The sequence below is a fragment of the Rhinolophus sinicus genome, linkage group LG06, assembly GCF_036562045.2.
Source record: "Rhinolophus sinicus isolate RSC01 linkage group LG06, ASM3656204v1, whole genome shotgun sequence".
Classification (NCBI taxonomy): Eukaryota; Metazoa; Chordata; class Mammalia; order Chiroptera; family Rhinolophidae; genus Rhinolophus; species Rhinolophus sinicus.
The window spans coordinates 125,296,559-125,323,197 of NC_133756.1; the positions used below are offsets into that span (position 1 = coordinate 125,296,559).

Below are 26,639 nucleotides of genomic sequence, written 5' to 3' on the forward strand. Positions count from 1 at the left end.
ATGTGCAACAGTCCTAAGTAAATATTTCTACTATTTGAGCAAAATCCTGCATGTCTCTCATTTTCTTCTTTTTTCTTCCTTCTTTCAACTCTCCTTATCCCCTGATATATTCCTAAAACAAGTATCTTAATATCTTTTTACCTTTAGACACTTATTCAGAACAGCTTCACTGAAGTTACTTAAATGTTCAAGGACCCATAAAGCAAGTGTAGTTTTTATAATGTGTTTAATGATTTATTTATTCTGTTGTTGCTGAGTTGTCAGAAAACATGGGATCTAAATGTAAGCATTGTTCTCGAGCAGGGGACAGTTTACGTCTAGAGGATGGTCAAGCAGTACAGTTAGAAGATGGAACTACAGCATTTATTCACCATACCTCCAAAGGTAAAATAAAATAAGGGAGAAATGGCAGTGTGGGAAAAATAAGACCTGCCTTTAGTTACTGAAGTGCTGTCATGTAAAAGAATTGTGTACTTGTTCTCACGTACAAGATGGCAGATTTTTGCACAATCTAAGGAAAAAGTTCCTAATAATTTGAACTGTCCAATACCAGGTCTGAATAGCAAACCCCTGTTTCCTGCAAGACTTCAAATAGAGGCTGCTTTTAAAATATGAAATTAAATATTTGAAAGTTAAATTGTTGATTTTTTTTTCTTCCGCTTAAATGTAACTTCTTTAGCAAAGTCCTTTGCTTGCTGTGTTGATCTTTATTTAAAACTAAATAAAAATTTTAAAAATATCTAAAGCAAATATGGCAAAATGTTAACGTTTATTAGCTTTGTGTGGAGAGGACCAGGGGTTTGAGATGGAATGCATCGGAGTAATGAGCAGAGCTCTGCAACCAGAAGATCTGTATTCAAATCTTGGTCTGCTATTCTTTAGCAGTATGACCATAAGCAAATTACTTAACCTCCTTGTTCTTCAGTTTCATCAGCTATAAAATGAGGATTATAATCAGTATCTACATCATAGGGTTGTTGGGACAACAGAATGTGCAAACATCTGTAAAGCACTTAGAATAATTCTTGTCACATAGTAAATGCTTAATAAATGTTACCTATTGTTATTACTTTATAAAATATTTTATTATAGAATGATATAACATGTTTTAGAAAGACGGTTTAGTTGTGAAACCAAAGGGAGAAATTTTTTAAATTTGAGAATATTTAAATTTGTAAGTAAATTTGTTTATTAAAGATGAGAAAAAGTAAACTCTGAAATTCTTCTTTAGCTGTGGGAGTAAATCATCGGTTCATTGTAATTGTACAGATTTACTATTTCACAACACTGTATATAGCTTCGTATAGTTACTTAGAGGGCAAAAAATGGACTTTGGAGTCACACTGACGTGAATTTGGATCCTGGTTTCTCTACATACTGATTTTGACTGTTAATTGTTAGTTTTATTTATCTCCTGGTTCCTAAGGAAAGTAAGTTTACTTCCCCAAACCTCAGTTTCCCATTTGTACAGTGGGGGTAGTAGTAAGTAGAATTGTGATGATTGAATGAAATAACACATGTAAAACAAATGAGCCAGTGCTCATGTAAACTACTCAGTTAAACTTCCTTCTCTTCTTCCTTTAAATACGTAACTGCTTATCAGACTCTCTTTAATGCCATTCTCTTCCACTCCCTCAGATAGTTATGACCAGAGCGCATTACAGGCAGTTCAGCTGGAGGACGGCACCACAGCTTACATCCACCATGCAGTGCAAGTCCCGCAGTCGGACACCATCTTGGCCATTCAGGCTGATGGTACAGTGGCAGGTCTGCACACTGGAGATGCCACGATCGACCCTGACACCATCAGTGCTTTGGAACAGTATGCAGCAAAGGTACATCATTTTACAATGACAACAACATCCTGCTTTATTTTTCATTAAAAGAAAAGAAAACAAAACAATACATATTTTATCAAATAAGAAACTAGCAATTCAAAGTCAAAATCAAACACAATGCAACAAACAGATGATGTATAATACATTATAGATGATGTATTATACACTTGAAACCTATATAATCTTATTAACCAATGTCATCACAATAAATTTAGTAAAATTTTTTAAAAAAGAAAAATACCACACCAAAGATAGGAGTCAAAATCAGACAGCATCAAGAAGATTGGCATTTATCTTAAAAGAAGTGAAATGTAAAAAGAAATACTGAAAGAAAAATAAGGTGATGGGATAAGAGCTTATAGAAAAGAAATGTGTGGCAGGTAACTCACAAAAAGATATATTTGAGGATGAGTGCCATAAGAGAAATATAGATAGAGCTGTTTATGAATTAAGAAGTAGAAATTAGAGATTGGAAAAAGAGAAGGAAAATCTCAATTAAGTTTTACATCAAAAGGGCAGGGTTCCCCCACCCCACCCACCCCTGGCATAGAATATATATATTCTATATAATTTAAAAGGTTATTTCCCAACTTTTATTATGGAAATTTTCAAACATACACAAAAGTAAATGAAAATGAATCCCGATGTACTTATCACCCAGCCTAAACAACTATCAAATGGTAAAACGTTTTTAAGCTTTATTTTATTCCTATAGGTGTCCATTGATGGAAGTGAAAGTGTAACAGGTGCTGGAATGATTGGAGAAAATGAGCAAGAGAAAAAAATGCAGGTATGTAAAGCTACTTTTTTACATTAGAATCTCTTTCTCTTAGCATTCTAGGCTCTTTTATGGATGAAAGCCAGAATAGGGAACTCACTACTTTTCTAGGAAAATCTTACCTATTCAGAAAAACAGTGTACAGTATGTATTAGCAGCTTTCTCAAACTACCTCAGGTCTCAGGATTCATCATATGGTTGTAAAGTGGCACTGAAGAAATAGAAATATCACAGAAATCCAGCTGAAGTTTGTGTGCTAGAAACCAAGGCAGCTTTGGAGACCAGGTGATCTGATTGCCCCTGCCTGTAGCAGTTTGTGGATCCTTTTTCTGGGGCTTTGTCATTATTATGACTAACTAATCCTCGCTACATTGCTTTTTATGTCTTTGTTTCTTTTGCTTCCGATTCCCTCCATACTTCCCTTTTCAACTCTTGGAGAGAAGGTCCAGCGTAGCTGGTTATCATTGTTCCTACTGGGCAAAGCTGTTTATACTTTTTGTGCCAGACCGCTTCCTGGGCTGCAGAAGGCCATGGGTTAGCTGCCCTTGATTCACATGCTCACCCTGCATCCAGTCATTGGCTAACTCTTACCCAAATAACAACTTAGAGCAGCAGTGCTTCTAAAAGTTTTGTAGCAAGTACCAAATAGTACAGATGCATTCTGGGAGATCTACAATTCAAAACTTCAAAAACTTGCCTAATTCAAGACTCTGTTTGGCATTATATGTTTTTGTGTTTGCATGAGTGAGTGTTCTTGGAGCTTCTATAATCCTTGTAGCATATTCTTGCTCTAATGCTGCTCCTTATTGTCTCAGAAATTATCTCTGACACTTTGCTGGCTGCTCCCTTATCACAGTTTTTTGCATTCTTCTGAGAGTTTTATCATATTTAACTCCTATTTTAAAGTTACTGCTTCAGGGCCACACTTAACTTGAGCATTAGCATCACCACTAAGTGACACTGAGTGATACTATTAGGGGTTATCAAGAAGGTTTTACGTTTATAATAATAGTAAATGATAAAAATAACAGGAATCACTGAAAACAGTGGTAGAAATTTAATGCTTCTAAACGTTGCTGAATAGCCAGTATTTCTGTTTTTCAGCTAAAGTGGTGCCATGAAGTGGCAATAAACACTGTTTACAGTTCACTAAGCCCATCAGCTTTGAAACTATGTGATTCTTGACAAATTTTCAAGTCTTTGAATTCATAAAATGAGACTTTAATATTTTTTATATGGCCGTATGTCATATCCACCTAAGTCAACCTCTACTAAAGTGTAAACATAATGTAAATATATATAAGTGATGCAGGTCCGTATCTGGGGGTGACCCAGTAAGGGTTCTATCTCTGATTAATGACTAACAGTTATTATATAAATGTCTAACGATTACGCAGTGATCCCCCAATTAGTCTAGTACCCACCTGACACTATACATAGCTGTTGGAACATTATTGACTCTATTCTCTACTTTACAGCCCCGTGACTATTTTGTAACTACCAATTTGTATTTCTTAATCCCTTCACCTTTTTCATCCAGCTCCCCAACCCCCCTTCTTCTGGCAACCATCAGTTTGTTCTCTGTATCCAGGAGTCTATTGTTGTTTTGTTTGTTTATTTGTTTTGTTCTTTAGATTCCACATATAAGTTTATGGTATTTGTCTTTCTCAGTCTGACTTATTTCACTTAGCACATAATAGCCTCTAGGTCCATTCATGTTGTTGCAAATTGTAAGATTTCCTTTTTTATGGCCGAGTAATATTCCATTGGACATGTGTACCACATAAGTACATTTTTTAAAATAATTTTCATCCTCATCACAGGTTATGAATTCTACCTTACTTCATTGTTTCGGCTTAATTAAATTAGATGCCAAGCCCTTGATGAATATTTCATACCAGAATTAAAGCTTCTGATAAATTGGCCTAGGAGGGAGCAATATAGCAACAAAAGATTCAGATGTGAGCCTCTCCAAGATAATGTGCTGCCACAATCTAGTCTGAAAGTGTGAGCTGTTGGGTTTAATCTGTCAGACCTGAGAAGAGATAAGCACACTCCTCTGGTGCTCCTAGAGAAGTAGAGAGACGAGCAAGAACTCTTTTCTCTTGCTTTGGAGTCTCACTTTCAAGTAATATCTGCCTTTAGAATTCATGTAAAGCATAATTCCAATTCTGCTAAGATAAAACTACACACTAATATATGTACATTTAGAAAATACTGAATAGAAACACATCATGATGTTAATAAAAGTTTTCCCTGGATGGTGGAATTATAGTTCCCTTGAACTTCTCTTTACTCTTTGCAATGGTATCCAGATTCCTCCAATGTACTCTTACATGGATTACTGTTATAATTAGAAAAAGTAATAATAAACTTTGAAAAATAAGAGTTAATTTTTAAAGGAATCAGAGGCTCTTCTGGTTTTTGAGAAATAAACAGAAACTTTCTTATTCCAATTACCATTTATTTCATATACTATAAAGGTCAACCATTTAAAATGGTAAACCACAATGTGGGTTTAGTAAATTCACAGAGTTGACCAATCATCACCACAATCTTAATTTTAGAAGTTTTTAACACCCCCCCCAAAAAAAACTTTCAGTTCCTTTTGATTCTGTTCATATATTTAGTGACATAAATCTTTTTACCTAGCACTGTGAGGTATGAAGGCAGATAAGACACAATCCTTGACTTCAAGGAGCTGTTAAACTAATAGGGAAGAGAACAGAATACAGATATTCTTAAAATAAGACAGCTGATCAAGTGCCATGTCAGTGATCTAAGCTAAATATTACAGAGATGCTGAGGAATTAAAGAATCAATTCTGTTTAGAATGATGAGAACATACCTCATGGAGGTAGGGAGATGGAATTTCCTAGGCAGAGAAGATGTGGAATTGTATCATTCTTTCTAAAGACACTTTCCAGTCTGTAAGCATTTCCCTTAATAACTATTGGGAATTGCGCCCATGTTTTACCTAAATGTTTTATCAACACAGGCCTACCTTTAATCAGAAAATTGTGGTCTGCAACATTTAATGGATACACTGTAATACATGAGTATGTCTAAATTACTGCTTGTACTTTAACAATTACATTGAGATCTATGGCTTGTTTTTTTAGTTGATTTGACAGTTTCAAGAAAAACCTAAGGTACATTCTGTATAGCCACCAGTGTCCATATTAGGCATACTGAACCACCGTTTTCTATGCAGTTACCTAATTCTGGGCCCCTCTAAATCCCCTGACCCTTGTTCTAGCCTCAGTAATTGTCTACTCTTTCCCCTTACCATTTAAACATGTGTATTACCGTAGTTAAATGATGAGGACCTGACCCAGTCCCAGAGTTTCAATAACTCTATTCAAAGCTAGAAGAATGATTTTAAAAAGCTAGTTTGTCACATGCGGTAAGATAAAAAATAAACAAGTTTTTAAAAAGGATCTACCCTAAAAAAAATCTTATGTAATGTAAATGCATCATGTAAATAGATTAAATGTGTTAAGTCACAGTTTTATGCAGATTGAAAATATCTGGGTTTACCTGAAAATGGAGGAAACAATGATTATTTTAAAACCTAAATATTTAGTAATGCAAGTAAAAATTTTTGTTTATCAGTTCTCATACTGACTCAGATTCTGTAAAGCACATTCATTACCTTAAAAATGGAGATAGAAAAGATCAGGCAATTAGAAACATATGTATGAAATTTTTTTTTTAAAGATTTTATTGGGGAAGGGGAACAGGACTTTATTGGGGTACAATGTGTACTTCCAGGAAGTTTTTTTTTTCCCCAGTCAAGTTGTTGTCCTTTCAATCTTAGTTGTGGAGGGTGCCGTTCAGCTTCAAGTTGTTGTCCTTTCAGTCTTAGTTGTGGAGAGCGTAGCTCAGCTCCAGGTCCAGTTGCCATTGCTAGTTGCTAGTTGCAGGGGGTGCAGCCCACCATCCCTTGAGGGAGTCGAGGAATCGAACCGGCAACCTTGTGGTTGAGAGGATGTGCTCCAACCAACTGAGCCATCTGGAAACTCAGCGGCAGCTCAGCTTAAGGTGCCCTGTTCAATCTTAGTTGCAGGGGGCGCTGCCCACCATCCCTTGTGGGACTCGAAGAATTGAACTGGCAACCTTGTGGTTGAGAGCCCACTGGCCCATGTGGGAATCGAACCGGTAGACTTTGGAGTTAGGAGCATGGAGCTCTAACCGCCTGAGCCACAGGGCCGGCCCTGTATGAAATTTTTTTTTTTTTTTTTTTTTTTTTTTTTTTTTTTAAAGATTTTATTGGGGAAGGGGAACAGGATTTTATTGGGGAACAATGGTCAAATTGTTGTCCTTTCAGTCTTAGTTGTGGAGGGTTCTGTTCAGCTTCAAGTTGTTGTTCTTTCAGTCTTAGTTGTGGAGGGCGCAGCTCAGCTCCAAGTCCAGTTGCCGTTGCTAGTTGCAGGGGGCACAGCCCACCATCCCTTGCGGGAGTCGAACCGGCAACCTTGTGGTTGAGAGGACAGGCTCCAACCAACTGAGCCATCCGGGAGCTCAGCTGCAGCTCAGCTCAAGGTGCCGTGTTCAAGCTTAGTTGCAGGGGGCGTTGCCCACCATCCCTTGCGGGAGTCGAGGAATTGAACTGGCAACCTTGTGGTTGAGAGCCCGTGCTCCAACCAACAACTGAGCCATCTGGGAGGCAGCTCAGCTCAAGGTGCCATGTTCAATCTTAGTTGCAGGGGGCAGAGCCCACCATCCCTTGCGGGACTCGAGGAATTGAACTGGCAACCTTGTGGTTGAGAGCCCACTGGCCCATGTGGGAATCGAACCGGCAGCCTTCGGAGTTAGGAGCACGGAGCTCTAACCGCCTGAGCCACAGGGCCGGCCCTGTATGAAATTTTTATTTACCAAAAACTCCATGTTGATCTGCAGCAGGTGCTGTGTGATAGAATCTCTTTGGGAAATAAGAGAGTTCTCTTTACCAGAAACCAAAGGGATTCTAACAGCTCTTTGGAAAAAAGGGTCATCTCCTTAATTTTGTTATGCCTTTTATTTTCGGATTTCTCTTTCAGCCTTTAGCATCTGTAGTATCTCCTCAGTCATGATGATCTTTAGTCCTCCATTATTTTTAAATTTTTTGCAATATACAAAAGCTTTTGGAAGAGTCTTTTTGAGCCATGTGTCACAACCTGGGATGTTGCAACACTGTTATCACATTATTCACAGAGTAGAGTCATTCTTCAATTTTTACGCTATCTTAATTTCTAAAATAGATGGTCATCTTTAAAAAGCCTTTAAAATCAGTGCAGTTGTTTGAAGTCATGTGGTGTCCATTTCCAGAAAAGTGATTTCTACTGAATATAAGTACAGACTAGGATTATATGGATTGTAATGTCTCCCACAGGTGACCCAAATGACCTAACACCTCCTTTTTGATTGCTTTTGAAATTGAAAATGCTTTTTACATTGTTTTTAGGACACGTGCTAAAAAAAAAAAAAAAGCATGTGTGTGTGTATGCACGCATGCGTGGATCCCTTGAGTATGTCAGGGAATACCTGTATATAATGTGAATGCCACTTGGGTTGATTTTTCTATAGTGGGAATACAGCATTCCCTTCCTTAACTGCAGTTTCAGCTACTTGTGGTTAACTGCTGTCCAAAAATATTAAATGGAAAATTCCAGAAATAAACAATTCATAAGTTTTAAATTGTGTGCTATTCTGGGTAGCATGATGAAATCTCACACTGTCCTGCTCCATCCTGCATGGGAGGTGAATTATTCCTTAATCCAATGTATCCATGCTGTATACACTACCTGCCCATGAGTCACTTAGTAGCTATCTTGCTTGTCAGATCGACTGTCATGATATTGTAGTACTTGTGTTTAAGTACTTGGTAATATTTTACTTAATAATGACTCCAAAGCATAGTAGTAATGATGCTGGCAATTCAAATATTGCAAAGAGAATCTGTAAAGTACTTCCTTCAAGCGAAAGTTGAAAGTTCTCGACTTAATAAGGCATTTTATCATCTCACATAGTCATAAGAAAGGTGATTACAGTACAGTAAGCTATTTAGAGGGAGAGGCCACATTCACATAACTTTTATTACAATATGTTGTTATACTTGTTCTATTTTGTATTTAGTTATTGTTGTTAATCTCTTACTATGCCTAACTTATAAATTAAACTTTATCATAGGAATGTATGTATAGGAAACAACATAGTATATACAGGGTTCGGTACTGTCTGCGGTTTCAGGCATCCCCTGGGGGTCTTGGAATGTGTCCCCCATGGATAAGAGGGAACTACTGTAGATCTGTGAGCTCTTGCTATACCCCCTCGTGGGTCTCCTTTCAACTTCTTCCAGAACCGCTGACTTCAGCCGTGGAACAGAATTAGCCTAACTGGCTCATGATAGAGTCTTCATAAAATGACCTGAGTCTGGAAACCTGCATCACAATTTTTTCTTTTTTATTCTGAAAATAGTAATTTCATCTATTTTATTTCTGTATAAATAATTTAAATCATACTTTTTGTTTCATCTAGATTGTCTTACAAGGACATGCAACAAGAGTAACTGCTAAATCTCAACAGAGTGGAGAGAAGGCATTTCGATGTGCATATGATGGATGTGGAAAATTATATACAACAGCTCATCATCTTAAGGTATACATAAAGAAATGCTGTATCTAGTTATGAGAGACCTAGGATATTAAACGCCAACATAATATATATGTAGCATTCAAATGCTGTTGTTTTCCCCCGCTTATCAAGGTGCAGACACACATTCACACTCATACAAAGACACACAAAAGCCTATGCAGGGGCCGGCCCAGTGGCTCAGGCAGTTAGAGCTCCATGCTCCTAACTCCAAAGGCTGCCGATTCGATTCCCACATGGGCCAGTGGGCTCTCAACCACAAGGTTGCCAGTTCAATTTCTCGAGTCCCACAAGGGATGGTGGGCAGCGCCCCCTGCAACCAGCAACGGCAACTGGACCTGGAGCTGAGCTGCGCCCTCCACAACTAAGATTGAAAGGACAACAACTTGACTTGGAAAAATGTCCTGGAAGTACACACTGTTCCCCAATGAAGTCCTGTACCCCTTCCCCAATAAAAAAAAAAAAAAAAGCCTATGCATATTTTAGAAACTATCAAGTCTGAGGTCTTGAACTGTGTTTACTTCATCTCTGCCTCCCTATTGGCAAGCATACTACCTGGCACCTGGCACATGACAGGTACTCTGTATATTTGAATACTTTTTTTTTTTAGTTGTTTTTGTTTGTTTGTTTGTTTGTTTAGTTTTGTTTTGTTTTGTTTTTGTTTTTGTTTTTATTGGGGAATAGTGTATTTTTCCAAGACCCATCAGCTCCAAGTCAAGTCATTGTTTTCAATCTAGTTGTGGAGGCCGCAGCTCACTGGCCCATACAGGAATCGAACCAGCAACCTTGGTGTTATGAGTACGGCGCTCTAACCAACTGAGCCAGTTGGCCACCCCAATTTTGAATATATTTTTGTCAAATGTGAAATGTATATAATTATATGAGCAGTGTGTATAATCACTCGTTAACAGTGATATGCTGAAATCTAGTAGAAGTTGGGGTTGATTTGTTCTCTTTTCCAAATATATAAGCCAAGTACTTTCTTTGCAGCTAAACACAACATACCACTTATAAAAATAATAGTAACAATCATTGAATAACTTGCAGTGGGTCAAGAAGTGTGCATTTGGCATATTTGGAGTAGCAGCCTGAGAGCCCATCTCTACTACTTATCAGTGTGTAACCTTGACACGTTGCCTGACTTGTTAGTACTTCATTGTCCTTATCTATAAAATTGGATCACAAAAAGTACCTCCCTCATAGAGTGGTTGCAAGAATTAAATAATACTATACATGTAAAGTACTGAAAAGAATGGCCTGGCACATGGTAGAAGTTCAGTAAATGTTGGCCATTGTCATGATCATTGATTTGTCATAGCAGCACTCTACAGCAGATACTGTTATGTCCCCACTTTACAAAGAAAATTTGGAGGCTTAGAGAAGGCAAGTGCCGTGGCCACACCACTAGTCACTGGGGAAGCTTTGCCTCAGAAGCTTTGCCTAGCTGCAGCCTCCCCATTCTTACCCTTACATTGTGTAGCCTCTCCCTACACTCGGCTCCTAGCTCTCACCATGTACGTATATGTTCCATACAGACACCTTTGACCAGTCCAGAAGACCAAACCTCCAGTGTCCCTGTTCCTTATTTAAAATGAGTACTTCTTAACATAGAGCATTTTGGTTTATATTGAGAATTGTTGGGCTGTAGTTTTTGAGAAAAGTTATCTTTTGTTTCTCAAAAATAACATACAAACAACAAAATAATTCAGCAATGAATAAAAAAAATCCATAGGCCTGTGTTGACACCATCTCCCTGAGGAATGCCTGAAGGAAATAGAATCACGCCTATGTTTTAATGACAGGTCCATGAGAGGTCACACACAGGAGACCGGCCTTACCAGTGTGAGCATGCAGGCTGTGGGAAAGCATTTGCAACAGGTAAAGACGTGAATTTTCTTTGTTTTTTTGGTTCCACTTTGGGGGCAAGTAGAGACAGGCCAGACCCAGGAACTGACCCTTTGCCTTTGTCTGAATTAGCAGATACACAGCGACCAGTTTTTCAGTCTCTCCCTTAACTACCTCTTGTCCTGCTTGCTCTATTATCTCTCTCTCTGTTCTCATTTTTCTCCTCAGGCTTGTTTTGTTTTTGCCTACTATGTTCGGTGTTTCATTCCACACCCTGCTTTCTTTTAGCAGGAAAAATAAAAGCCAAGCGTTAAAAACGGACACAGAATTCAACATTAGGACGGACCTTAGGGAACCATAGGGAACTGGGACTTAGTAGTGGGCTGGGGTCTGCCCAAGGGCGCATCGCATCCAGCAGGACGAGGACCAGGGTCCTGACTTCCACCCTGTTCCTCGCTCCATGTCTCCATCCACTTCAGGCTTTTGCATTATGAGTTGTGAACATCTAATAAGATTGGGGCACTTTATAAAAAGAAAAACACACGGCCTCTTCTAGACAGCGATGAAACTATTGAATTTTCAGCATGACAGTCCTGAGCTGTCGTACTCTTGTACGTTTTTAATAGTTATTCTGTTGTTTGCCTAGTCTTATATCCTTGGTGTTTACTGTATTTTTAAATAGCTTCATCTCAGTGGGGATGCTTAGAAATGAAGCATCTTGTGTAATTAAATTTCTTTTATATTTTTCTTAAAGGTTATGGATTAAAAAGTCATTTCAGAACTCACACAGGAGAAAAGCCATATCGGTGTTCAGAAGATAATTGTACTAAATCTTTCAAAACTTCAGGAGATCTACAGAAACATATCAGAACTCATACAGGTACTGGTGTGAACAAATATATCAAGTCCAGGAGTTCTTACCTGCAGGGAGGGGCCTTGGGGAAGGCGCCTCTGAAGGAGTTTCAGAGAGTCATTGTCAAGGGCTTTTCTTGAACTCTTGAAATTCCATTTGCACATGTATGCTTCTTTCCAGGATGAGGGCCCATAACTTTGTTAGATTCTCAAAAGGGTCCTTGTCCCAAAAAAGATTAACAATGGCCCTAGACCACCAGCCCTCTCAGTTTTCAGGAATTATCTAAGCAACAGTCTTATTTAAGGACTACACATCTATTTAGTAGCCCAACTGAGACCAAAACCTAAAGCACCCAATTCCTTCTCAATTTAATATTGTTTCTGAGACATTAAGCTGCTGCTAAAGAAAGCGTCTGAATCCCTAACAGCCCCAAAGAAAGAAAAGCTTGTTGTTTCCTGTGATCATCTCCTCCCCTTTATATTTCCTTCTCTCCTTTTCCTAAAGGGTACTTGTTCTTACCTCCCTTCCTCCCCTCTCTTCTTAGTGCTTGATTATTTATGGAATTAGTGTTATAAAGGTAATTATTTGCTTTGGGTCAGAGCTTGAAGAATTTCAGAAACTTGATAAGAGATGCTGTTATAAGCTGTTGACTAAGAAATACAGTATGAGAGAAATTTGTTTGAGATTTTACAACAGATGTGTTAAATACAGTGTGATAAGTTTGTCCCCAGATAGTTACAAGCATTCTGAAATAGTTTAGCACATTTCCATGGAGGATTCTTCCACTCATTAAACTTTTAGTTCCAATATGATCCAAAATTGGCTTTATTTTATAATGTTCAGGAGCAAAGCTGTAGATCTCTGCTTCTATTTCATTCATGCACTTATTTTTATTCATTATATCAGAAGCAAGTGTTTCCAAACTCCTGCAAATTTTGTTTGGATTTGCTACATAATGTCAACTTTTTATATAAAAGTTACATAAAATCATAATCTAGTTTTATTAATATTTGTTCAAAACATCAAAATTGTGCTTTCTTTGATAGTACTCATCCAGCAAACCACATATTTATGTGGTTTCTAAATCATGAGTATTTTCATTTGTATAATGTTGTATTTGAGTAAGGGGCGTCAAGGGACTTCTGTTATAAATACAAGTGATTTCAGTGCAAAAACAAAGCAAGGTATTGCAGAGTCAGAGGAGTCGTGCATATATAGCACAATGAAAAGTGTTAAAATGCCTGGTATCATATCATAGCATGTCAGAGCTGGGAAAACATTAGAGGTCATCTAGATCCTGAGAGGAGAAGGGATTTACCCCAGGTAAAACTCTTTGTTCTCCTTAGGTTAATGTATTGAACAAAACTCTCATTAAAGAAAGGATCAAGGATTCCCGCTCCTGTTCCTTTTTAAATGACTTCATACTTGAGGGCAGAAATCTTTTGGAATGGTTTCCACCAAGAAAATCCTAATTTCACTTGACCAAAAGAAAAATATGTATAGATAAATACCTATATCTGTTTATCTATTTACACACACACATTTAGAGAGAGAGAGAGAAATCTTTTTTTTCTGTCCCAGAAATTGTTTGCTTAATTTGAGCTCCTTCAAGGAAAGGGCACATGGGAATCAAAAGCAAAGGCTGTTTTCTCCTTGACAGTTTAAAGGCCCTTTGGCTTCTGAGGTTGTTTAAAGCAAATATGAAGAAAAGGAATATAATTGGCAGAGTAGACTTTTTCGTAAGAGTATGAGAATAGTAATATACTCAACCAGTAATTTTATTGTGTATATTATATGCTAGACACTTGATTTTAAAAAGACCAAAAATCATTTTTCTTCAAAGTTTTATGGAATAATAAAGTGGGAGATAAGCTTTTAGGGAATTCTAGAGTTCTAACTTAACCTAGGGTTGTTCTAACTTAATCCTGTTCCTCACTCTATTTTTCTTTCGTATTTCTTTATGGTATTTCTTTAGTTGCTTTGCTTAGCTTATTTTTTAATATGCCCGTCTGTTTGATTCCATCTTGGAGAGTCATGTAATCATTGATGAGTTTTGAACACTAGTCAGGTTTTCCTATGTAAATTTAAGTTTGGAGTAGAAGATTACAGGAAAATAAAACAAAACTGAAAGGGAAGCTCAAACACAAGAAGGCTAGAGCCTTGAGCATGATCCTAAGCAGAAGTGAAAGATAAGACATTTCAATTTTGTATGTATTTTTGCACCATTTAATTTATTCCCTTTTGTGTTTTCAGGAGAAAGGCCCTTTAAATGTCCCATTGAAGGCTGCGGTCGGTCTTTTACAACATCAAATATCAGAAAAGTGCATATTAGGACACACACAGGAGAAAGACCTTATTACTGCACAGAACCAGGATGTGGGAGGGCGTTTGCCAGTGCAACCAATTATAAAAACCATGTGAGGATACATACAGGTAACAAACAGTCTCTGATTTCTTGATCTTTTAACTTTCAAGGCTTTGTTTAACTCCTGCTTCTTTCATAAACTGTTTCCAAGTAATCTCTTCCCTCCTTCCTACCACTTGGCATGGTGGAGAGAGATTAAGCAACTTAAAAAAAAACTCCACCTTAGCTTTTGTACATTCATTTATTCAGCAAATAATTGTTGAGCATCTGCTGCGTTTTGTCCTGTCAGGCATCAGAGATACAGAGACAGATAAGACATTGTCCAGGGCAGGTGAGGTGGGAAGAGATAGTAGACATAATTGCCACAGAGTACAGAGTGTCTTCCATGTGCATGAACAAGATGCTGTGGAAGAAGAGAGGGGAGCAGCCATCTTTGTGGGAGGAGCATTCAGGGAAGGTTTTACAAGGGAGTTTGACTTTTAGAGTGAGTCCTAAAGTTTGCTGGGTAGAGGGAAGGTATTCCTGGCAGGAGAAATGCCATGGGTAAAAGCACAAAGGTACAAGAAAGCATGACTTATTTGGAGAACTCCTTATGACTGGAGGCCCAGCACATGGAGAAGCGTAGTACAAAGTGAGGTCAGGGGTGGGAGGCGGGGGCCTTGTGTGTTTTCTGTTATGGTAAGAGCATTTTCTTTTTTTTTCTTCTAACTTTTATTTATTTAAGTGTGTTTTTCCAGGACCCATCAGCTCCAAGTCAAGTAGTTGTTTCAATCTAGTTGTGGAGGGTGCAGCTCACAGTGGCCCATGTGGGGATCCAACTGGCAACCTTGTTGTTAAGAGCACTGTGCTCTAACCAACTGAGTCATCCGGCCACCCCCAGGGGCGTTTCTTAAAGTGGGTTTTGTGGTGCTTGTGGGACAGTGGGAGGGGTGGTCTGTGGATAGATTCTTTTTTTTTTTAACAGCTTTATTGAGATATAATTCACATTCTATACAATTCACCCATTTAAAGTATATGAGTCAATCTTTTCTAGTATATTCACAGGGTTGTACAACCATACCACAATCTGATTTTAAAGCACTTTCATCCCACCTAAAAGAAACTCCATACTTAATTAGTGGTCTTCTGCTATCCCCACCCCGCAACCATAAGCAGTCACTTATCTACTTTCTCTCCCTTTGGATTTGCCCATTCTGGACATTTTATATAGATGGAATCATACAATATGTAGTGTTTTTCATCTGTTTTCCTTTCTTAGCATAATGTTTTTGAGGTTTAGTCATGTCATAGCATATATCAGTAATATTTTTCTTTTTAATTACTGAATAGCATTCCATTATATGAATGTATCATATTTTATTTCTCCATTCACCAGTTTTAACTTTTAGTTATTATGAATACTGTGAACATTCATGTACAAGTTTTTGTGTTGACATTTTTTCATTTCTCTTATATATACCTAGGAGTAGAATTGCTGGATCATATGGTAACTCTGTGTTTAACATTTTGAGGAACTTCCAAACTGTTTTCCAACACATTTGCACCATTTTACAATCTCACCAAAAATGTATGAAGATTCCAATTTCTCCATAGCCTGTCTAACAGTTGTTACTATATATCTTTTTGATTATAGCCATTCTGTTGTGTGAAGTGATTTGATTTGCATTTTCCTAATGTACTTATGTTGAGCATCTTTTTATGTGATTATTGGCTATTTGTATCTTTTTTTGGAGAAAAGTCTATTCAGCCTTTTCTGTTTTTTGCCTTTTTTTTGTTTTTTAATTGTGTTGTCTTTTTATTGTTGAGTTGTAAGAATTCTTTATTATATTCTGGATGCAATTCCCATATCCGATATATGATTTACAGGTATTTTTTCCCATCCTATGGGTTGGCTTTACTTTCTTGATGGTACCATTTATAGAAGAAAAGTTTTTAATTTTGGTGCTCCACTTTGTGAATATATTTTTGGTGGGTGGGAAAGGAAGGGCAAATGGAATAGGGCAAAATGTGCATTAGTTTTACAAGAAATTTTTTAACATTGTTTGTATTACTGGTATTCAGAAACTTGTGATAATTCAAAACTAAAAGACATTTTTACAGAACAGAACTTTAGTTGCTTAAGTCAGTGTTTCTCAGGCTGCATTCCACAGACCCCTGGGTATTTCCGTAAATATTTTCAGGGATCCACAACAATTCCTTTCTTTTGAAAGGGTACATTAACAAGTTTGAATACTGCTTTGGGCAGAACGGAAGCCTTAACGGGATTTAAAGAAAATCTGCTTTTTAGAAAAAAAATCACCCAGTCAATAGTATAAAAAGAAATTAAAGGGAGATGAGACCATAAGCAAGGAGACTGAGGTGGAGATGGATATAAATGAAAGACATTGAAGAAGTATCAGCAAAAGCCTTGGTGACCAAGTTAGTCATGAGGAATAAAGAAGAACCTATCATTCTAGCTTGTGTGATAAATTGGATGATGCTAAGATGGGGAAGAGCAGTTTGGAAATGGAAGATAGTGGTGTCAGTTTGGAATATATAGGTCTGCGAGTATCTCTCAGCACCTGAACTCTTACCATCTGTCTATTTGCTATAACGATTTGTAAAATTTTTACCCAAAATTTATGATCCAGATTGAAAACCATTATAAATAAATCTACATGTGGGTGCACTTTTCTATGAAAGGAAAAAATGTTAAATCGCATGTGAGTCTAAGTGAAGTCATACAATACACTGAAGTCATATTTCTGATGCACTCATATCTTATGCTTACATTGTGTAAGTGCATTATGCACTATTGCTATCATCTTCCCTACATGATTAAGTTAATGTGTTTCCTAAGAAAGTTAAAAAGGCTGTGAAAACCTAAGAGACTTAGGAAAGGTGGCTGTAGATTAGAAGATGATATTTTGCTAATATATAATTTGCATTCCTTTTATATCTTTAAGATATTTCATTTTTAAATTACAGTACATGTTTGCAATATAGAAGGAAAACTAAATTCCTATGTTTAAGAGCCTTTTTGTGATATTTGAGGAAATTGACTGGGAAAATATTTTTCCCATTTAAAGTAATGGAATATAGACCTATTATCTGAAGGTTTGCCATTCAACACATTTTATGGGCAAATTAGATTCTAGTAAGAGTAGTGCCTACATTAAGTGTGGCCATCTTTAGAACATTTGGGTAGAAAGAGCAACACTCTCAAATGTGGCTGCACACCGCATTTGCCTTTTAAATATAGATTCCTTCCCCAAATTCTGTGTGCAAAGATTCTAATGTAATTTTACTGGGGTGAGGTGCAGGTATCGGTATATATTAAAAACTCACCAGGTCTTTTATATGTATACGTGGCTGAGAATCATTGAAGTAGAGAGATCCAGTAGGTAGTTATAAATGTTGGTCTGACTCAAGAGATAGTTCTGGGCTGGAAGAAAGGATTGGCTAATGATCATCAAGTGTGTAAAACAGTAAATGCCCACATTATGCTGTCAGTGGAGTGTAAAGATTAGTGTGGTCCGCAAGGTTGATCAGATGACCCAGTTGAGGCTGTTCCCCTGGCCCATAGGGAGCTGAAAAGCACAATGTAAACCCATCTATGTCTTGACTATGATTTGGTGCCACCTAGTGACGGTTTTTGCTCCAGCCTGAATATGAATAGGGCAAATTTCCCGAGTTGTAATTGCCCATTTCCTTGCCTGGTTTTGCCTTCACCACGCCTTCCCCACAACCATCCTCCAAGATAAGAACTTTAACCTGCCCTGTTTTTTGAATGGGGACTTGGCAGAGGATGGAGGCAAGCTCCAATTACTTTATGTCTAAGACTTATATTACAGATTGCATTACTATGAAATTTTACTATTTGTGAGTGGTTTACCCAAGGAAGGTGTAAAATGAGAATAAAGTAGGACATGCACATGTTTACACACATGCATGTGCACATTTTAGAAATAATATGAGTTTACACCAATACTTCCAATGCATTTTATCCAACAGAGCTCTTTCTTTTCCTTCCGCATTCCATATGTGTATGTCCCTTTGTCTACAGCAAGAGTCTGGCTTCCAACAGCAATGACACATTTACTTATTTGCTTCATATTTTTTTATGTCTCAAATAGTTTCAGAATTGCTTTGCCCATACCGCTACTAAAAAGAGTTGAAGATTTGTTTGCTGTTACCCCCAACCCCACAACCTAGTCCAAGACTGAGCATGTTAGTCAGATACTGTATGTATGAGTTACTTGAATTAGTTTATTCTTTCTCCCCAACCCCAACTCTTTAAGTGTGGTTAAAAGTATTCATTTAAACCACAATTAGGTTAATTTTTTTCTAGTTTGCTTTCAGTTTTAGATTCCCACCACCACCACGTGTTAATACTGTCTAGATATTTTATGTTATTAAGCAATTATTGTTAATTTTGTGTTTTTTTAAAGGCTCCATCTTTCAGATATACAGTCTGAAATATTTATAGATGCAATAGAATGCTATCTGGAGCTGTTTCAGAATAATCCAGGGTAGGAAGAAGGGGCAGGGAATGTGTAGTGAATAAATGAAATAATATTGGTCATGAATTGCTAGTTAGAGCTGGGTGATTGGTACGTGGGGGGTTTTACAGTTTCTCTATACTTTTGTGTTGTTTGAAATTGTCTATAATAAAAAATTTTGGGGTGGCCGGATAGCTCAGTTGGTTAGAGCATAAGCTCTTAACAACAAGGTTGGCGGTTCAATTCCCGCATGGGATCGTGGGCTGCGCCCCCTGCAACTGAATTGAAAATGGTGACTGGACTTGGAGCTGAGCTGCACCCTCCACAACTAGATTGAAGGACAATGATTTAACTTGGAGCTGATAGGTCCTGGAAAAACACACTGTTCCCCAAATTAAATAAAAAGTTCTAAAAATGGTAGTATTGCCTACATTGTTCTCAAATTGTTTCATGGAAAAAGATTAACAGTTTTTACTTCCTTTTGTATTGCCTAGTTGTTTTTAGTGAATATTCAGTAGCTTTTGAATGGATGTAAGAAGTCAAGTGAAGTTAGTATGAAACATGTATGTCCTTTTAGATTTACTGAGATGCCCAAACTATAAGACTTTTTAGAAAATCCTATTTTATTATCTTTAGGATAAACTGCATTAGTTATAATTGCATATATTATTGTCATCTAGTAAAGGTAACAATAAATCATCAAAGCTTAGAGTTAAACTGGGCAATATCTCCATCCTTAATTTTCTCATCCCTTGCAATGAAGGGAAAAGTGGTATTGAGACACAGGACAACACTCAGGATGCAGACTACCTTTTTAGCCAAGTCAGAATCATTGTTAGGGAGTCTTTTCTTGTGTGCTGCCCAATGGTGGGATAGGAAGGAATCTGGCAACTACCTACTTTTGCCATTGTAAGCTTTTTCTTTTTTCTTTTTTTCCTTTCCGGGGAGGTATGGAATGCTTATGTCTTCATATGTAAAAGTTGACTTTTTTTTTTGGTGCTGTTGTTTACTTAGGGGAAAAGCCATATGTTTGTACAGTCCCTGGGTGTGATAAAAGGTTTACAGAATATTCCAGTTTGTACAAACATCATGTTGTTCACACTCACTCCAAACCATACAACTGTAACCACTGTGGGAAGACGTACAAGCAGATCTCCACGCTGGCCATGCACAAACGGACGGCCCACAATGACACTGAGCCCATCGAGGAGGAGCAGGAAGCCTTCTTTGAGCCTCCCCCAGGTGAGGGTTTTGTCTAGTACGTCTGTCTCTGTGTCTGAGAATCCACAGTAATGAACATCATTTATGATTAGTATTTTCTCAAATCGTACAGTTTCATTCAATATGTGGTTATTCAATTATTTCATTCAATTGTGTGATTATTCATTCAATAATCACATGAACGTATAATTTATAACTGTGATACATGCTGTCAAAGAAAAGTACATGTTGCTCTGGGTTGTATAAGGAAACTTAGTCTAGTCTAGACTTGTCAGAGAAAGCTTCCCTGAGGAAGTGAGTTTTGGAGAGATCTATAAGGCGAATAGGGGTTAACTAAGCGGAGAAGAGGCAGGGGTTAGCGAGAGGGGAAATAGGGAGAAAAGGCAAGAGAACATTCTAAATAAAAAAAAGCCCTGAGGTTGGCAAGAGCAAAGTGAGTTGGGGAGACTGAAAGCAGCCTGGCCAGTGTGGCACTTCTCCCGAGATGGTGGTGTGAAATGAGGCCGGAGAGAAGCAGGGGCGGCTAGACGATTGGGTGTGTTGAGGATGCTGGTCTGAATCATCAGTGTGCAGCACTCCCAAAGAACTCTTGGCTCATTCACATGCTATTAGGTAGTGTTGTACAAAAGAACAAATCATAGGTTGTCTTCCTGTTTCATTGAGTATCTCCTAAATGAAGTAAATTTGAAAATTTAAATTAAAAAAAAAATCTTTTCCCATTCTTAACAACTGATACTGACACATTGAAAACATTTAGGTGAAAAAAGTTGGTTGAAGAATAAGGGAAAACAGATCACTCATTATCTGCTCAGGTGATTCTCTGTAGTTCTAATTTGTCATTTCAGATCTCTATCATATGATAGTAATAAAATAAATCCTTCCGTCTTGAATGCTGTATTATTTTCTAGACAAAGCACTGTGTAAGCGTGCATGGTTACATACTACAACAACTGCTGAATCCTGGCAGTTGGAAAGCAGGCTTTGATGATGTCAAACTTAGATTTTAAGACTCTTCCTTTTTTTAAGCTTCCTCAGTCTTTTTCTTAAATGTTGATATTTCACATTGTCAGAATTTCTTGTATTCACGAAAATAGTCTATAATATAATATAATATACATTCTATTATTTAAAATAAGATTGTTTTTCCAAGAATAGGGATGGATTTTTTTTCCTTTTCCCGCATATGATCCCCTAAGTTTTGTAACCTATTAGAATAATGGTATATAAATAGCTGTGGGATAGGACAAAAAAAATGAAGTAATGAGTACACCAGAATTACTATAGCCATTTGAGTCCGTTCGTCAGCCACTAACTTCGGGAAGTACTCTTAAATTAGCATATTAAGTCCTTTTTTTCTTTTTTTTCCCCTTTCTTCCGCTTCCCTCCGCCCTCCGGTTCAAGCCGTTGTTTCTCAGTCTAGTTGTGTAGGACACAGCTCCCTGGCCCATGCTGGTATTGAGTTGCGCTCCCTGCCACCCCGAGCTGAGGCAGTTGGGTCACCAGTCCTAGGTCATCCACTCACAGCAGCACTCAGCAGCCCACAGCAGCTCATGTCAACCTCCAGCTGCTCATGGCAGACCAGCTCCAGTTCACAATCTTAGCTGTAGAGGGCGCAGCCCACTGGCCCAAGTGGGAATCAAACCAGTGTCCTCGATGATGTTAGGAGCCCTGCGCTCCCACCACCTGAGCCACCAGGCGGGCCCTAAGTCCTTCTTTGAGGGAAAAATATATATATATATATATGTACCTTCTTTCTGCCTTCATGGGAGGTGGCAAGAGACGTAAGAAGAGAAGGATTAGTAATCTTCCTGGTTGCCAAATATAGTAGTAATGGACTGTTGAAAATGCTATTTACTTGCTGGTTCTTTATGAAATAAGTGCGTGATGGTTCCTGTTCTGTCACTTATTAAATGATTAACCTTACCTCAGATAACATGCCACTACATTGTCTTTACACAATGATGTCATGTACTGATGACTTGCAATCAATCACTTGTGTTAAAGAGTAAGTAACTTTATTACACCTGAAACTAATAAAAAAGTAAGTAACATATTAGTAGATTGTGTTTATACACCGTTCCAGATTTGTGGTTAATGTTTATGAAGATTGTCTTATCATTTTTAACAGCTTCTTAAGTGACTGCAAGAACTAAGTGCATACTTGCCATATTGGAAGGGTTATTGGTCTGTTAGTTTTCAAAATTACAACACTTTGATGTGGAAAGGTTTGGTCTGGTCTGCCTTGATTTGGTTTGGCTTTGCAAAATGGAGGTGGAGGAATTGGAAAGAGGTGCTAGAAGCCATTTCACTATTTAGAATATAATACATATACACTTTAATTTGTATACACTTCTCTATATATTTAAAATATCCTCTGCTTTCTAAACATCTTGGTTGGTCGGTCAAATAAATAATTCATTTGTTTTCAACAGGTCAAAGTGAAGATGTTCTTAAAGGGTCCCAGATCACGTATGTTACAGGTGTAGAAGGGGACGATGTTGTGTCTACACAAGTGGCCACAGTAACCCAATCTGGGTTGAGTCAACAAGTTACACTCATATCCCAGGACGGGACTCAGCATGTAAGTATCCACCAGAAGCCAAACAAGTTAAATAATATTTCTCTGAACCTAGGCTTAAAAGTCAGGTTGGGTCCCAATTGAAGAAATCCTCGAATATCAGGGCATAAGTGTGGACTTCAGCTTGTAGACTGTGCTAGCTTTCCTGAAGGTTTTTCAGTAGCCTGCTAAAAGAGCCCACATGCAAGGAGATTGGTAGAGAGGGAAGATTTGTGACTGTAGGATTCAGAGGTGTTACTGGTATAGTTCAAAGGCGAAGTGATAAAGGTCAGAACCACAGTGAAACTGAGGGCTTGAAAAATAACAGATCCATGTGAAGCACAATTCAGGGAAGAGATAGGATTTGGTGGCTGATTAGATCCAGGAGGTGAGATTGGGAAATCAGCAGGCCTTAGCTGAGTGATGATGGCAACATTCAAAGATCCTGGGGAGTCAGTGATGGCCAAACCTGTAAAAAAGTGTGGCTCGCTCCATATCTGGAATGATGGGAGTTCACTCAACTAGTTTCACAGAATTAATAGAACAGGTATCTTGATTTCTCCAGGAAAGGCAATGTAATGGTTGTTCTCCAATAGGCAAACTTGTTATTGTTTTCTAGATGCCACTGTTTTCTAGAGTCTAAAATAATTCAGACTCAATTTCATTTTTAAGCTCTAGCTAAGGTTGTCTTAGTACCTGGTGGAAATAGGCATATATGGTTCTTTACCCTTCTATATCTGCCTTTTCCATGGAGAACTCTTGGCCTACCCGTCTCTCTCAGAGCTTTACCTCCCATGATCAATCTGCCATTTGTGCTGGTGACTGTTAAGATGTCAGTGTTAGGTAGGACACAGAACATACTCAGGATTGGAAAATAGAAAGCTTTGTACCATCCCACCATCTCTCTCCCCCTCACTTTTCCCACACAGTCCTCTTTGCCCACTGATTGGAATGCAAGATTAAACATATTTACTAACCAGTTTTAATTTAGCTTCAACCCTAAGACTTTTTCTTGAATTAGATCACCACAGACGCCCTCTGTAGGTCATTTGATCTAACCATCCTCCTTATACAGGAGAAATTCCCTCTAAAGCAGACCCAAAACAGATGAGGCAGTTTCTCTCCTAAGAGGCAGCCTGTTCCATTCTTGGGTAATTCTGGTGTTTATCACACTGGAACCTATTGCTGTGTCATCCACTCATGGCTCCTCTCTCACCATCGAGAATGAGTCCAATCCCTCATGTGTTCCAAAACAGTTGTTTTCCCCATCCCAGTGTTATATTTTCTCTGGACGTAGCTTCCTGTTTCTTTCTGGAATTAGGTTTCTGTTCATTCCTTTAGTCAATTAAATAATCAACATTTACTCAACATCTACCCAATGCTAGACATTTTGGTGGATATAGTGTCAGGAGTACAGGAAGGGGGTATCATAATCTAATAAGAAAGAGACATTCCTAAAATGAACGATAATTTCTTATAATAGTGAGTATATAATTCAGGAATATGTAAAGTTCTGTGGCAGTCTGGAGAAAGGAGTAAATGATTCTTCCTGAAGGAATCTTGGAGGCCCTTACAGAGAATGGCCATTCAGTGGATTTTGAAAAGTTTTCATAAGCTCACCAGGCAGAGTGAAGGGAAGGGCAAAGTCACGAAGATAAAACAACATAACACTCTCTAGAACTGCAGATGGTTGGTTGTGGCTGGAGTGCCAGATGCTGGTCTGGAAGTAGTGAAAGATGAGTCTGGGGAAGCTGTGAAAGGTCATGCACGCCATGTAAGAAGTCTGAACTGTAGTGATGGGGAGCCACTGGGGATTTAAGCAGGGAGCGTAATGAAATTTGTTTTTTTAGAAAGGTGTCAAGGTAGAGGATGGTTAGGGAAGGGTTAGGCTGGAAAGAAGTTGTATTATTGCAGAAAGATGAGAGAAAAATAAGGGTCCTAATTGGCAAGAGAGATGAAGAGGAGGAAATGCATTTAAGAAATACTCAGTTTTTCTGATGACCTCTTTCTAAAAGTTTATTCCATTGTAAAATGCTTTTTTGTTCCCATAGAGTGGATTTATATAGGGATTATACCTGGTCCTTAATAAAGATTAGGAAATATATTAAAAAACGTTACCTGATTTGTAAAATGCATTATATTTCAGGTCAACATATCTCAAGCTGACATGCAAGCCATTGGCAATACCATCACAATGGTAACTCAGGATGGCACGCCCATCACAGTCCCTGCTCATGATGCAGTCATCTCCTCAGCAGGAACACACTCTGTTGCTATGGTAACTGCTGAGGGTACAGAAGGGCAGCAGGTAATTGCTTTTTTTTTTATATCAATCAAAACATATCAGCATCAACGCTGTTACTAGATGGTACAGAGTGATATAGCAGTTGAGCACACTAATTTCAGACTCAATCCTACCGTGTTTCCCCAAAAATAAGACCTAGCCGGACAATCAGCTCTAATGTGTCTTTTGGAGCAAAAATTAATATAAGACCAGCCTTATTTTACTATAATATAAGACCGGGTCTTATATAATATTATATAAAACGTTACCTGTCTTATATTAAGTTTTGCTCCAAAAGATGCATTCGAGCTGATTGTCTGGCTAGGTCTTATTTTCAGGGAAACAGGATAGTTTTACAACTTCTTAGCTATATAACCCTCTGAGTCTCAGGTTTTTATCATCTGTAAAATAGGAGTGATTGTTGCATCTGTTGACATAAAGACCAAAAGATACCATTAAGAAAAAGATTAGATAAGCCCCAGTGTGAGAAAAAGATATTCACAGTATATATGACAGCAAACTTGTATTGAGAATATATAACAGACATCTGTAAATCAACAATAAAAAGATGGAGAGCCCATCAGAAATGAACAAAACAAATTTTTTTTAATGAACAAATCATTTGAATGTTCATTTGAACAGAGCTCTTACAAAAGAAGTTACATAAACTCGTAGACACAGACAATAGTTTAGTGGTTACCAGAGGGTAAGGGGGGTGGAGGGTGGGAGATGAGGGTAAAGGGGATCAAATATATGGTGATGGAAGGAGAACTGACTCTGGGTGGTGAACACACAATGGGATTTATAGATGATGTAATACCGAATTGTACACCTGAAATCTATGTAATTTTACTAACAATTGTCACCCCAATAAATTTAAAAAAAAGAAAGAAACATGAATGGCAATAGCACAAAAAAGTATTTAGTATCTTTAGTCATAAAAGAAATGCAAAGTAAAACTACCGTGAGATACCATTTCAGACACAGGAAAATGACTAAAATAAGAAAGAGTAACAAAACCAAATATTGGCGAAGATGTGAAGCAACTAGAACATTCATACACTCTAGTGAGAGTGTAAAATGATACAACGACTTTGGAGGACTGTTAGCAGTTTCTTATAAAGTTGAACATACCTCTATCCTATGACACAAATTCCTCTAGAATACATACTGTATGATTCCACATATATGAAATCCAAGAACAGACAAAACGAATCCATGTGATCAAAATCAGAAAGGGCTGCTTGGCTGGGGGATGGAAATTGATGGCATGGAATATGAAGGAACTGTACTATACCTTGTTTTAGGTGACAGTTTCACAGATGTATCTAACTGTCAAAACTCAACACCTAACATGTGGGCGTGTTTGTTGTTTGCTAACTATACCTTATGCTAAAACAAAAAGCCCAAGCTCGAGCTTTCAGGCCACTTTATGGAATGGTCCCACCTAATCATTTTGCAGCTGTTTCCAATGATCTAGGATTCCTGGACGGGATTATAGCCCAACTTGGGTAAATACGCCTTGTACTAGTCACAGTTGTAGGTCTGGGAAAGTAGTGACCCGAAAGCAAACAATCTTATGTAGCTTATCTGTAGCCTGTGGTTTGGGAAAATTCTCAGGAGAGAAGGCTTTGAGGACTGGAAGGAAATCAGGCAGCTTCCAGTAACGGGGATATCACAGCAGAGGTGGGGTTTCACTTGAGGAACAGCTGCTGCCACTCCTTCTGCTGCAACTGTAGGCCATGGGGCAAATGCGGGCCATGCACACGGGCTGTTCAGATGCC

The 26,639-nt window shown here is 38.0% G+C and overlaps 1 protein-coding gene across 4 annotated transcripts in view; it reads left to right on the plus strand.

Annotated features, from left to right (window-relative positions):
• Window positions 1-26,639, plus strand: part of ZNF143 (zinc finger protein 143) — a 42,922-nt gene that overhangs the window by 12,895 nt on the left and 3,388 nt on the right. For 3 of the 4 annotated variants that reach the window (XM_019728891.2, XM_019728911.2, XM_019728901.2), the window contains exons 5-14: window positions 301-384; window positions 1,639-1,835; window positions 2,554-2,628; window positions 9,136-9,255; window positions 11,052-11,127; window positions 11,849-11,974; window positions 14,201-14,380; window positions 19,808-20,035; window positions 22,447-22,595; window positions 24,718-24,879. In XM_019728891.2, coding sequence (XP_019584450.1) covers window positions 301-384; window positions 1,639-1,835; window positions 2,554-2,628; window positions 9,136-9,255; window positions 11,052-11,127; window positions 11,849-11,974; window positions 14,201-14,380; window positions 19,808-20,035; window positions 22,447-22,595; window positions 24,718-24,879 — 1,397 coding nt within the window. The remainder of the gene's footprint in view (window positions 1-300; window positions 385-1,638; window positions 1,836-2,553; window positions 2,629-9,135; window positions 9,256-11,051; window positions 11,128-11,848; window positions 11,975-14,200; window positions 14,381-19,807; window positions 20,036-22,446; window positions 22,596-24,717; window positions 24,880-26,639) is intronic. The other variant, XM_019728921.2, reaches the window with a different exon arrangement.